Source organism: Dasypus novemcinctus, chromosome 23 (genome assembly GCF_030445035.2).
Source record: "Dasypus novemcinctus isolate mDasNov1 chromosome 23, mDasNov1.1.hap2, whole genome shotgun sequence".
Classification (NCBI taxonomy): Eukaryota; Metazoa; Chordata; class Mammalia; order Cingulata; family Dasypodidae; genus Dasypus; species Dasypus novemcinctus.
In genome coordinates this window covers 44,992,006-45,004,562 of record NC_080695.1, presented here as the reverse complement: position 1 = coordinate 45,004,562, position 12,557 = coordinate 44,992,006, and the positions used below count along the sequence as shown (strand labels likewise).

The 12,557-nt window shown below is 35.1% G+C and overlaps 1 protein-coding gene across 6 annotated transcripts in view; it reads right to left on the bottom strand.

The window, feature by feature from the left end:
• The window catches only part of LOC131275579 (CUB and sushi domain-containing protein 1-like), a 322,424-nt gene that overhangs the window by 89,932 nt on the left and 219,935 nt on the right, over positions 1-12,557 (bottom strand). For all 6 annotated transcript variants that reach the window (XR_011647208.1, XR_011647209.1, XR_011647207.1 and 3 more), the window contains one exon: positions 1,570-1,698. Coding sequence is in view for 3 of the 6 variants with exons in the window: in XM_071211297.1 (XP_071067398.1) it covers positions 1,570-1,698 (129 nt within the window). In the remaining 3 variants the exon portion in view is untranslated. The remainder of the gene's footprint in view (positions 1-1,569; positions 1,699-12,557) is intronic.

The window sequence follows — 12,557 nt, the reverse complement described above, 5'->3', positions numbered from 1 at the left end:
TTATTTCAACAGTCTTTGTACCCTTTGGTGCAGATTTTATTAAGGTTAATTCTACAGATTCCTCATATAATCCACATTTCAAACTCTGAAACAAACCTTTAGGATAGAAAAATGACAGCCTCTAAATGCATTGGAAGTAAAGAATGACACGAACTGTCAGAATGGTGTGAGCATCAGAAAACGACTTGAAAAAGAAATAACACATGAAATGTTCACTTTAAATTGGTCCAAATAAATATAAATGAATTAAATAATTAAACTAAATCTGAGATTCTTGAACAAGGTTCATTTCAATGATAAATATAGTAGTCTTATTCTTTTAATGAATTATAATGATTTAGAATTAAATAGGTTATAGATAATTATATTTTTAGAGCTGAAGCCCATCTGTGTATATAGAAGAGGCTGCAGAAAAAAAATTTTACTAGCACCTCTTTGTATAAAAACTGAATGAAATGTCAGAAGCTATTTTAATAGGAATAGAAAAGAGCATTCATCAATTTTAACATTGCTAAAAATATTAGTGAATTTATTAAGACTATCATAAATCAATTTTATAATTTACTACCTACAGATGCTCACAAAATGTATCAAAGTAACAGATTTTTCCAAATATATCCTACACAAATAGCATCCACAGTATCATTTTATACTGTCATTAAAATGATCCTTTTCAAATAAATTGGAAAAAAGTTGCATACAAATACCTGTAAAAAATAGGTACAGTTAACTAGAATGCGAAACAGCCCTGTATTTTGAGTCTGGTGGAAATCTGGCCTTTCAAAAACATGCATGCATTTACATCCTAGCAAACTGTTTATCTCAATTCATAACGTCACTTATTAAAGCTTATCCATGTATTTGCGTATTTGCAACTGCTTATTAAAGGAGATGAATATCAACATTAAGCATTTTTAGTGCTCAAAAACATGTTCTAAAATAAACCACACCCTCACTGGAAATTCTTACTTTGCTTTTACATGCACAATCAAACACCAAAGAAGATTTATGATTTTCACCTTTCTTATCCCATTTATCAGACTATTAACTCAGTCACACATCCATTTTTAAAAGGTTAGAGTCTCCTTTGCAATGCCTACTTCCAATTAAAAAGAATAATACACAAATGAATGCAGTAAAGATACTGCCCCTTGTTAGTCCTGGTTTTAAGAGCTTTTGAGACTGGAAATAAAAAGGCATATAATAACCATAATCTACTTGGAAATTATAGTTTTCTATAGTTTTGGACACTTATATCTGCTATGACTCACAGAGAAACTGGTAATATACATACTATTTTTTGCACTTTCTGATGCGAACAATCCAAAATTTTAGTAGTTGTTTTAGGTAAGCACTCCATTCATTGACTTTTCAATTTTCTCATTAATATTTCTTTTAAAATAAATATGTCATCAAGACAGGTTTTCTAAGGTCCAATTACATGCAAATCTTAAACACAGTTTTAGAATAATACTATTTCCCTGGATAATAAGAACATCAATTTTTTTTTTTTTCTTTAAGAAAATTCCTCAATATAACAAAGTTGGCAGCAGAAATAGTTGACCTTACTTTTGTATTCCAGGTGAAAACCAGCAGTGGCCACACTAACATCCATTAGAAATGTAAGTAGAGTCGATTGGAAGTCGATTGGAAGCTTGTAGAGGAAGTAGAGTCGATTGGAAGCTAGGACCATGGTTCCTATAAGAAATAAGGTAGATTTCACTTTAGCCAATGCATTCACTTTTTCAAGTATTAAATATGTGAGGATATTTTTAGGCTTATAAATCGCTATAGTTTGTCTAATTTAATGTAAGTATTGGCATCTAGCACTATATAGTGAGTCTTTCTACCGTTAATGGTACAACAAAAAGTTACACTTCCTCTTCTCTACCCTGCTCAAGCACAAGACGTGACTAGCTTTATATCATGTCAGTGAATGAACACATAAAATCTTATTATATTTTAACAGTGCATTTGGTTTTCTACATTGCTTTCTTTTAACATGTAATATTCTGCCTTTTTTGTTTGTTTGTTTTGACCTGACATGTACAAAGAGGGAACAAATTCTAAGCCTCCAGGTCTAACAGGGATAATGGAGCAGTCAGTCTGAGGAGATGTGGATCCAATGGATTATTTTTAAGTTGTTGCTTTTGATTATGTATCTCTTTTCCATTCTTTGTGAGACTCATACTGAATCATGTTACCCCAGAAATCTGTGAATGACTTCAACTAAGAAAGTGTGAAAAGGGAATGGGTTTATTTTTATATAATGCTCTTTTTACTTAACATTCCTAGCCTGTGTCACAGCCACTCAGGAGAATTACTGATCCAAGGACAGGGGGAAAAGGCAGTTCTTACACTGGAAGATGCTGAGATAAAGAAAAATGGTCATGAGTCAGTTTAAAATATTTTGGCTCAATGTATTGTCCTGTGGGAAAATGCTACGCAAGTTTTAATCATTTTTTTCCCTAAAGCACATATGCTTGATATTCTAATATATTAAATCTATTCCCTAGGTAAACACTGCGTGCATAGTAGTTGTCAAGGAATTATCCATTCTATAATACTCACCACAGTACAGGCAAATTATTAGAGGGAGATATGATGAAGATAATTCCAAAGTATGAAAAAATAATATTTATGTAGTAGAACAAAGAAATAAGTTGATTATTCAAAATGGATAAACATTAATGAAAAGATAAGATAGTCTATAATTCTTCATGTCTACTTAAGCAATACCGATGTCACAATATCATCCACTAGCTTTAAATAAAGAGTTCCATGCAAGGACTCCTGATTACCCTAAGGCTTCTTAAACTGAAAGTGTCCAAACCTGGATCATAACCTGCCTCTGGCTGACCTCCCTTGTTCAATGTCTCAGTCAACAACACTATCAATCTCCAGCCACATCCTAGCATCGGAAAGTTCCTTCCTCTCCATCATGCCCTACTGCTCTGTAATCAGACCATCAGGCCCTTAGTAGCTGCTGCCTAAATCCCTCCTCCTTTCACTCACCCCATCTTAACATCTTCACAAATATCTGGTTCAAGCCACCAATTCTTTTAACCAGGATAAGGGTAATAATTTTCTAACATGTTTACTTAACCTACATTTGTTGCAATCCAATTAATTTGCTGTTAGGCAGTTAGAAAGCTCTTTTATTGGACTTACCCCAGGTGAGGGAGGTGAAGAACGTCAACCACCACACCAGGGAGCCAAGAGTGCCTACAACTGCAAACAGGAGAACTGCATCCATCATCCAAGTGGAATCTAAACACTCTTAGAGGTGGAGCAGACATAACCATCCCACGGTCCACAGAATGGAGGAACAGAGTATGGATTAGAGTGGACTTACTGATATTCTATTCAGGAACTAATGTGATTAGTAATGGAAGTAAATGTAGCACTGAGATGGAGAAAGTGGCCATGGTAGCTGCTGAGGGTAGGGAGTGGGAAGAAGAGATGTGATGTGGGGGCATTTTCAGCACTTGGAGTTGTCCTGGGTGGTACTGCAGGGACAGTCACTGGACATTGTATTTCCTTCCATGGCCCACTGGGTGGACTGGGGGAGAGTGTAAACTATAATGTGGACCATTGACCATGTAGTCCAGCAGTGCTCAAAGATGTATTCACCAAGTGCAATGAATGTCCCATGATGATGGAGGAGGTTGTTGTTATGGGAGGAGTGGGGTGAGGGGGGTGGGGGGTATATGGGGACCTCATATTTTTTTAATGTAACTTTCAAAAAATAATAATAAATAATGGGAAAAAAAGAAAAACTGTAGTAATAATTTTTATTATTTTCCAAGGAGCTGGCCTAAGAGCTTCATATACAATAATTTTTTAAAAACATAATTAAATAATAAAATAAAATAAACATAAGATTATGTCATATTAAAATTCTCACAAATTCCCCATCACTGTAGGATGACTTTCAAATTCCTTAAATTGGCCTACTGAGCCTCCTCTCATTCTTTATTTTTCACAATTCATTTCTCCTATCACATGATGGCATTCCCTAAATATAGGCCTAGAATGCTTTTTGACCTCATCCCTAGTCCATTTCCCCTTTCTTATTCCTTCTTGTATAAAAGTAACCACTTCTTCCTTAACTATTAACTACCATGGGTTTATAAACCATGTAGATCTATCAGCCACCTTTCCAAATACACCAATTACTTTTTGACTCAGTACAAAGCAGAACGCTTCCCGATTAGGACTGAGCTCCAAAAATATCAGCTTCTTTAAATACTTTAGAAAGATAAACATACCAATCTTGCCACACCAAATAGGAGAACGTTAAAGTTTCAGTCATCTATTCTTTACTTCTACTGCCATCATGCTAGCCTAAGCCACCTTCATCTCTTACTGAAATCACCATCAATTTAACTGCAAAATTGCTATTTGCCATTCTATGTATTCCTCGTCCTGCATGCAAAACAGCTTTTGACAAATGCATATTATTTGTTAATTTTGTTCATAAACATGTGATATGGGCTATTTCTTTTAAATATTTGCTTTCTTCTCTCTTCATAATTTTTAATATTTATTTTTTTAATTTTTAAAGCAGTTTCATTGAGATATATTCACATACCATACGATCTATCAAAAGTGTATAATTAATTGTTTTAGTATAGTCATAACATTGTGCATTCATCACTACAAAGAATTTTATAACAATTTCATTACTCTATGGACTATTTCTTTTATTTAAACTCTGAAGTAACTTCAATATGCTCTGTGGGCCATTCTATAGAGTTGGGGGGACATTTCATCTCTAGCATTACTGAGGAGTCCTTCTCTGCCCCAGGACATTAAATAGTCCCAGCATTGGGTCCCCTGCTTTTTATTCCCCATATCCTCATATCTCCAAGCTCATATTATCCCTTGAATTCTAGTGCTTCCAATACTCTCTTGCACACTTTTACAGAATACACTTTGCCAGTTAAGGCCCTGACCCTAGAATCTAGCATAAGTACTTCATGCTGCCATTTTCATTCTGAAGTACTGCCACCTTGTTGTGGTGCTGCAAGGATATCGTGATGACTTAAATTAAGGGCTGATGGCTGGGCCAAGGGAAGGTCCCTAACTTTCAGTCCTGGCAGTCATTTTAACCTATTGAACTTTGAGCCTTCACCACCATCCTCTCAGCTTCTTAAACAGTGAGCTTACGCTTTAAGTGTCCAAAGTTGGAAGAGACTTTACCCTAGAAAATGGACACCTGCTGCTTTTAATCCAAGCCAAATGTTAACGATCTGGCAGTCTTCCTGGAATGAAGTAGAGAAAAATACCAGTTGAGCAAGATGCAAACAATTTCACAATAATATAACCTGTCACAAATGCAAATGAGTTTTTTAAAAAATTCCATTCTGAAAATACCGTAAGGACTTCTTGTTCAATTAGCACAAAAAAATCTTTCATTGGGTTTAAAAGTTTCACCTACATTTTGGACATATAAACTGAACTAGTCATTTTGGCATTTTTGGCTGATCAGTACACTATGAATCTCAAACCATTATCAGCATGTATAGTAGGAACAAAGAAAAGGAGAGAAAAATATGTATCATCCACTCCTTACAAGATAATATGTGAGCCTGTGTGGATGACACATGTGCATGGAAAGGGGCTTTTGGAAATAAGATTCCCGACTGAGATTTAGGGTTTGTGCCACAATCCATTTACTCACAGCCAAAGCGGGTTGACTTCCAGGAGTCTTTTCATTCCTGCATCGATAGTGCATAGTTCAGCGTAAGGACGCTAAAAAATGTGTTTCGAATGATAGACACTTTGAAATGCCTTCAGGTGTTAGCCCTTTGCTTTATGATCCTGGTAAATATATCTTCTAATTGAACAGTTTGGGGGGAGAAGCTCTAAGTTTCTCCCTGCTGGTGAGCATAAATATACAGAGTCCTGCGGAAAGCTACATAGTAACTAACAGAAGCACATGGGGCAATGCAGTGAGTGGGGGAGCCAAGCCTTTTTTCCAAAAGAAGCAATCTTCCTGAGTAAAACCCTCTCCTCTGCCAGAAGCAAACTGCTGGCTGCAAAGCTGAATAATAGAGCCCACTCTGTGGCCATGAATCCCAAGGACTTAGAGTGAGACTTGCGCAGGCCAGGGAAAGAAGCAAGGAAGTGAGGGAGAACTGGACTGTGCCTGTGGATGGACCAGCTCTAACACATTCTCATACCTAGAAAAGAGACATTTATTTAAAACACCAATTCTTTATCTATTTATGATGTTTGCTGTCCTTTTGTCCTTTCACTAGGTATCATTTTTATATTTTGACTGATATTTGTAGAAATACAATATTACTATTGATCTAACTAATTTAACCAAAAAAGTTTCCATTATAGCTTTTATACTACTTTTTCGTGGCTTTCCTATGATTTGTGTTAATTTGTTACTTTTCCCACCACATTAGTCTTTTAATTAACTGTAAATCATTGTAAGAAATGTTGTCCTTCCTTGCTTTCCTACTATGGGTGTCCTGTTACCCAGATGAGAATCACTTTGGTTCTCACCTCCTCATAGAAACCACTCTTGGCCACCCGTGCTTGTAGTGGGATATATTTTCTCTGTATTGAAAGATATGGCTTTTCACTTCTCATACAAAGCTTTATGCTTGGTTCTTTTTTTTTTTTTTTTCAAGTATAGCCTTTTTGGGAGATCAGACCCTCACTTATCTTTATTTTTAAAAGCCCACAACCCACAGCACAGTAATTCACACATGTAGGTATTCAATACACATGCACTGGTTGTTTGACTGTTCTGTTTGTTCATTTTCCTTGGTTGCATTACTGTGGAAGAGTTCTGGATAGGGAATCAGAAAACCTATTTCCAGTCCTGGCACTGATGGAAATTAGCTCTGGCACCTTGACTAAGTCACTAATAAAATTGAAATATGTTCCAACATTGATAAAATGATAATAACTCTCCTGTAGGAATTTGTAATAAATGAATTGTGTATACAAAAGTGCTTTGTAAAGTATCATGCTCCCTCTATTGTTATTAATTGCAACAAGAAAACTCATAAGAAGTCCCGTGTATAATTCTGTTACAACATATAATCATTTCCTGCTCTACAAACATTCTGGGTCTTGATGCCTCAGGTGGTAGTAAAGACATGCAGGTATCCCGGGAGGGCTGAGAGGATTCTGCCTACCTGGGCACCCAGAATACAGCTGGAGAGAGGGCACGCCTTGCTCCACCTCCTCAAACTGGATTTTTACTTTGGCTCTTATCTGAGTGGACTGTAAGAAAGAGCTTATTTCTGCCATATGAAATACAATTGATTTTTTAAATTGCCAGAGGCAGAATCTGTTTATCACGTTGTTTTACTGTGACCTAGCTAGAAAGACAAATAACTAAGAAAATGGAGAAATTTTATTATAAACCTTACAAATTCTACCTTCAGCCCACTAATATTTACTTCCCCATAATGCTGTCAGCTACAAGTTGTCATGAATTTTGCTCTATTTTTTGCATTTATAATTTATAAACTGTTGACCTACAAATTTTATTTTAAATGGCTTACAATAAAAGACCAGATACATATGACTACTCAAATGGAAATGAAAACTCAAAGCACAGAGTTTATTAAAGGAGTTGGTCAGCAAGTCAATCTTTTGTTCTGAATTCTTTACCTCTGCCAACAACTTACTCTTTTTTGTATTTTACTCAACAACTAACTTTTAAAATAGGTTTAATATATCTTTCATGAATGTTTAACAATTTTGTTGGAACAAAATGTTTAAATATTGATTGCTTTATATTCTGACTGATTTGTCATTTTTTCCATATAAAGGTTATTTTTAACTCTTTAAAATTTTCAAATGAATAGTTGCAAGTAGACAACAGACTCCATATGTCTACTAGCTATATATTCACACTGATTCTATCTGTCCATCTGTCATAGAAAATGATTTTATTCTGAACAATTTACAAACAAATTGCCATCATGATAACCCAATACTCCTAAAAATTCCCTGTGTATTTCTGAAAATAAAGTAGTTCTCAAGAAAAAAAAGGTGACATTGAGATAACACAACCATCTAATTCACAGACCCCATTGATGTTTCACCAATCTGCCAATAATGTCTTCTACTCAAAATGATTCAACCTACAAAAAAATCAGTGCATTCAATACCATGTCTCTTGTTTTCTTCAATCTGGAAGATTTCCTCATTCTTTGTCTTTCATCAACTTGACACTTTTGAAAAATGTAAACTGTTATTTTATTGTATGTTTTTCAATTTCAGTTTGCCTCATGCTCTTCATGATTAAATTTAGAAGCTGTACTTTTGGCAAGATATCACAAATGTGATGCTATATTTATCTTTTCTTTTTCCTTTGAAGATTTATTTATTTATTTTAACCCTTTGCCCTCCTCCTACCCTGCTGTTTTTGCTGTCTGTGTTATCTTCTCATTTTCTCTCCTCTAAGATTCACTGGAATTTGACACTGAGACTTCTGATGGGGAAAGAGGTTCCCTGTCATTTGTGCCACCTCAGTTCCTGGTTTCTACTGCACTTCACCTTGACTCTCCCCTTGACTCTCTTTTAATGTGTCATCATCTTCCTGCATGATTTACTTGCACGGGGGCACTGGCTTACAAGGAGTGCACTCACATGGGCACTGACTTGCCATGTGGGCACACTTTCTCTTCTTCTTTTTCACCAGGAGGCCCTAGGGATTGAACCCAGGTCATCCCATATGGTAGACGGAAGTTCTATCACTTGAGCCACATCCACTTCCTGATGCTGCACCTTTCTTAGGACATCGTATTACACGGCACATTGTCAATTGCATTCAGAAGCTGGCTTGTAAATGCTTATAGGAGCTAATTCAGCACATTTCTTCCCAACTGTATATTCAGTGATATTGATTTCTTGAAATCTGGCACGGTGGACATGCTTACACCACAAAAATGACAAATGCTACAAACCTGGATTTCTTTTTTTGAGAACAAGTTTAACAGTGAACCACTGATTATGATGTCCCTTTTTTTTTTTTTAAATATTACATTTTATTGGCAAAGATAGAGCATGGGTTCCACTCTACTGGATCCTGATGTCTTCTATAGTTATACTTCCCAAAAAGGACCTTATATAATTCTGAGAGTGGAATTCCAAGTTGGTTTTCCTGTTTGCCCCCTCTTCTCCTCCCTCCATAAAGCCTGATTATGCATACATAATAATTACATGTGATGACGTCCCATTTTTGGTGCTACTAACATAAACTCTTGGCTAAGATGGTTTCTGCCAGATTTCTCCACTACGAAGTTACTATTCTCCTCTTTTGCAATGAATTAAGATGATGTGGGGTGATACATTGAGATTAGTAAGTGTCCTGTTCCTCATCAAAATTTTACCTGCTATTTTTAGCTTCCTTTGCTGCTAAAAGTCTATGCTGAATCAAATGATGATGATCTAATTCCATCTTCCTTCTACACTTATTAGGTGGCATTCTATAATAAGGAAAACTTTCTCTTCTCCAATTTATTCATTCATTCATTTATTTATATAAGCATGGTTTCATAGATTTCTATTATACAAAATTGTTCATCTCACATTTTTTGCCCTGCCACAGTCTTAGAGTCAGCATCTCTCCAAGAAACCCTGTTTGTTTAAACGAGAATGGTATTTTCAATGATATGAAGGAACAAAGACTTGGGTACTAGATCTGTTCATTGCCACTGGGCTGTTGCTTTTTCTGTACCTCCTAGAAGTCAGAGGTAGGAATTATATTATATATGTACACACACACATACACACATTTTATTTATTTTAATATCTACAAATATTAAAACCATGAGTTTATACAAATGTCTCTAATTAAAATACCACACTAAGAATTTCATTCTAGACTTCCTCTTTGCCATTTTTCATTTAAACATTTTTTAAATTTTTATTGAAGTATATCATTCTTACATGAACACACATAAGCAATAAGTGTAACGAATGAGAGCTTACAAAATAAACATGCAGAACATCACACAGTGGTCTTAATACACCATCCCTCCACCAACTCTGTATTGGGATGAAACATTTGTTACAAACCATGCAAGAGCATCATCAAAATATTATTACTAACTACATTACTTATCTTACATTTGGTGTATTTTTCCCCAGCCCATACTATTTTTTTTGAATATATATATTTTTACAGATATTGTGAACTTGCAAACCAATCATTTATTCTAATGCTCTTCTCAGACAGGTAGAAACCCGGTTCATGTTAACCTCCATATTTTTTTTTTTGTTCACAAAATTGCCATGCATGTACTTCACTGGCATTTCCTCAGTCCACAACTCTACCTAGATACCACCTTGCCCAACCTGCATTCTTGCTCAGTTCCTAACTGTGCCAAACACCTCCATATATACATATGGAAAGAGCAATTCAGCCAATATGAAACCTTAAGATTCATTCTATCCCTCATGAAATTTAAATTGTGAAGAAATGTGGCTGAGTTTTCAGGGCATTAAACCTCTCATTCTTCATTGCTTCAGGGATCTGACCATAATGAATAAAGAGAAAGTCACTAGCCAGAAGGAAAATGAAAATTTTGCATTTTAAATTTGGAAAAATACCTTATAATTCTTGAAAGAGGCGGGGCCATTGGTAATCTAAGTTTGGGTAAACTTAGAAAGCCTTGTTTGCCTTGGTATTTCCCTTATCCTATTAGAACTTGGGATTTACTTATATTCTGATTTATGCATACAAAAAGAGATGAAGAGATTGAGAGTGAAAGAAACATAAAATACATTCCAAATTCATTTACCCAGAAAGTGGTAAGGCCAAACATGGAACTCCCAAGGTAACTGTAATCAGCAAAACATTAAGAAAGAAAGAGAGATGTCTATTCATGTAAGAATAATAGGCAAAGAGGACTTCAAATAATGGTTTGAATGACAAGACCACACCATAGTCGCTCTGCTTATTATATACCCAACTCAATGAATATAAGACTCTCACTAAACAGAAGGGTCATTCTTCTTCCTTTGGAGAGCAGTGAGTAAAAGAATAGAGTGATCCAAATTTTTCATTTCAATCAGAGAAAGGCACAGAAATCTAGTTCTCAATGGACCAAGACAGACAACCAATGTGGGACTACAAATGGTCCTTTTTCCGCTACCATTATATTACATGAAAAATTATGTTGTAAAGGGAATATAAATTAAGGGATTTCATGATAACTTTTTCTAATTGAACATGCAAATAAACCCTTGACATCCACAATGGCCACAACCATAAACTACCTCAAATTCATCAACATGGCTCTTGCTCATATATTTTTTTATCACAGAATACATATGTGACAAGGCAAAGTAACACCTGAGATGGGCTCTCACTCACAAGAACACTTTTGTCTCAGAGCCTGGAAATGTCCATAATTTCTTTGTCTTAGAAAAATTGTATATCAACACCTATTGAAGATCTCCACGATCTCTCAAAAACATCTAAGCTTTTGATGTTAAATTAAGAAATGAGAGTACCATGTTTAACTTCAGAAAATGTCTATTTTAAATTAGATGCACATTCCTTGAGGGAATGTGTTTTTAATTTAAAGGAATTCAATTTAAGTGAATGTGAAAGTATACTGCCAGCCTGACTCTTAAGTTTTTTGTTTGTTTTTTATAATTTTATGACTCTTAAGTTGTTAGAAACTTATTTATATAAAATAATCTTATTTTATGTTGTTTCAATTCAACTAAATTATTTTAATTGAATTTCTATCTTTTTTTAACAAATCAGTTTTAATGAACTATTTAAAAAGAATAAATTCATCCAAAGTATACACTCAGTGCTATTTGGTATAATTGCATAGTTGTGAATTCATCACTTCAATTATTTTTAGAGCATTTTCATTATTCCAATAATGATAATAATAAAAAACAAAAAACAACCAAACACAAAAACCTCATCTCTTCTAATCTCTCTATGCTTCCCATACTATACACAGCTGCTATTCTGTTTCCATCTCTCTAGTTTATTTGTATTTTTATTTTACAAAAACAGTCTTATTTTGCATGAGGTTTCTCACTATGTTACACAGTCCCATATTTTAGTTTTCCTTCTAAAGTTATAAATGCCCTTAGATGTTATATTTCATTTTTATTACATTTTAATATCATTTTAAAAAGATACTTAGATTACAGAAGTGTTATATTAAAACTTATAGGATTCCCTTATGCCCCCACTCCCTATGTCTCCTACCTTTTCCCACGTTAACAAAATCCTTCTAGTGGGTGTGGCAGTTTGAAATGGTTACGAATTCCAAAAATAGATATTGGCTTATGATTGTTAGCTGGTCTGTACCTGGGCATGATTAAGTTATGATTAGGGCTTTGATTTGGCCATCTCACTAGGGTGTTGATTCCCCACCCCTTGATGGGTGGGGACTCACAGATAAAAGACATGGCAAAGAACTGAGTTGAGGGTTTTTGGTATTGGAGTTTTGATGTTGGAGTTTGATGCTGAAGTATTAAGCTGGAGTCCCTGGAAGTAAGCACACAGAGGAAAGAGAAGCAAGTCCCAGGAAAAGAGGACCTGA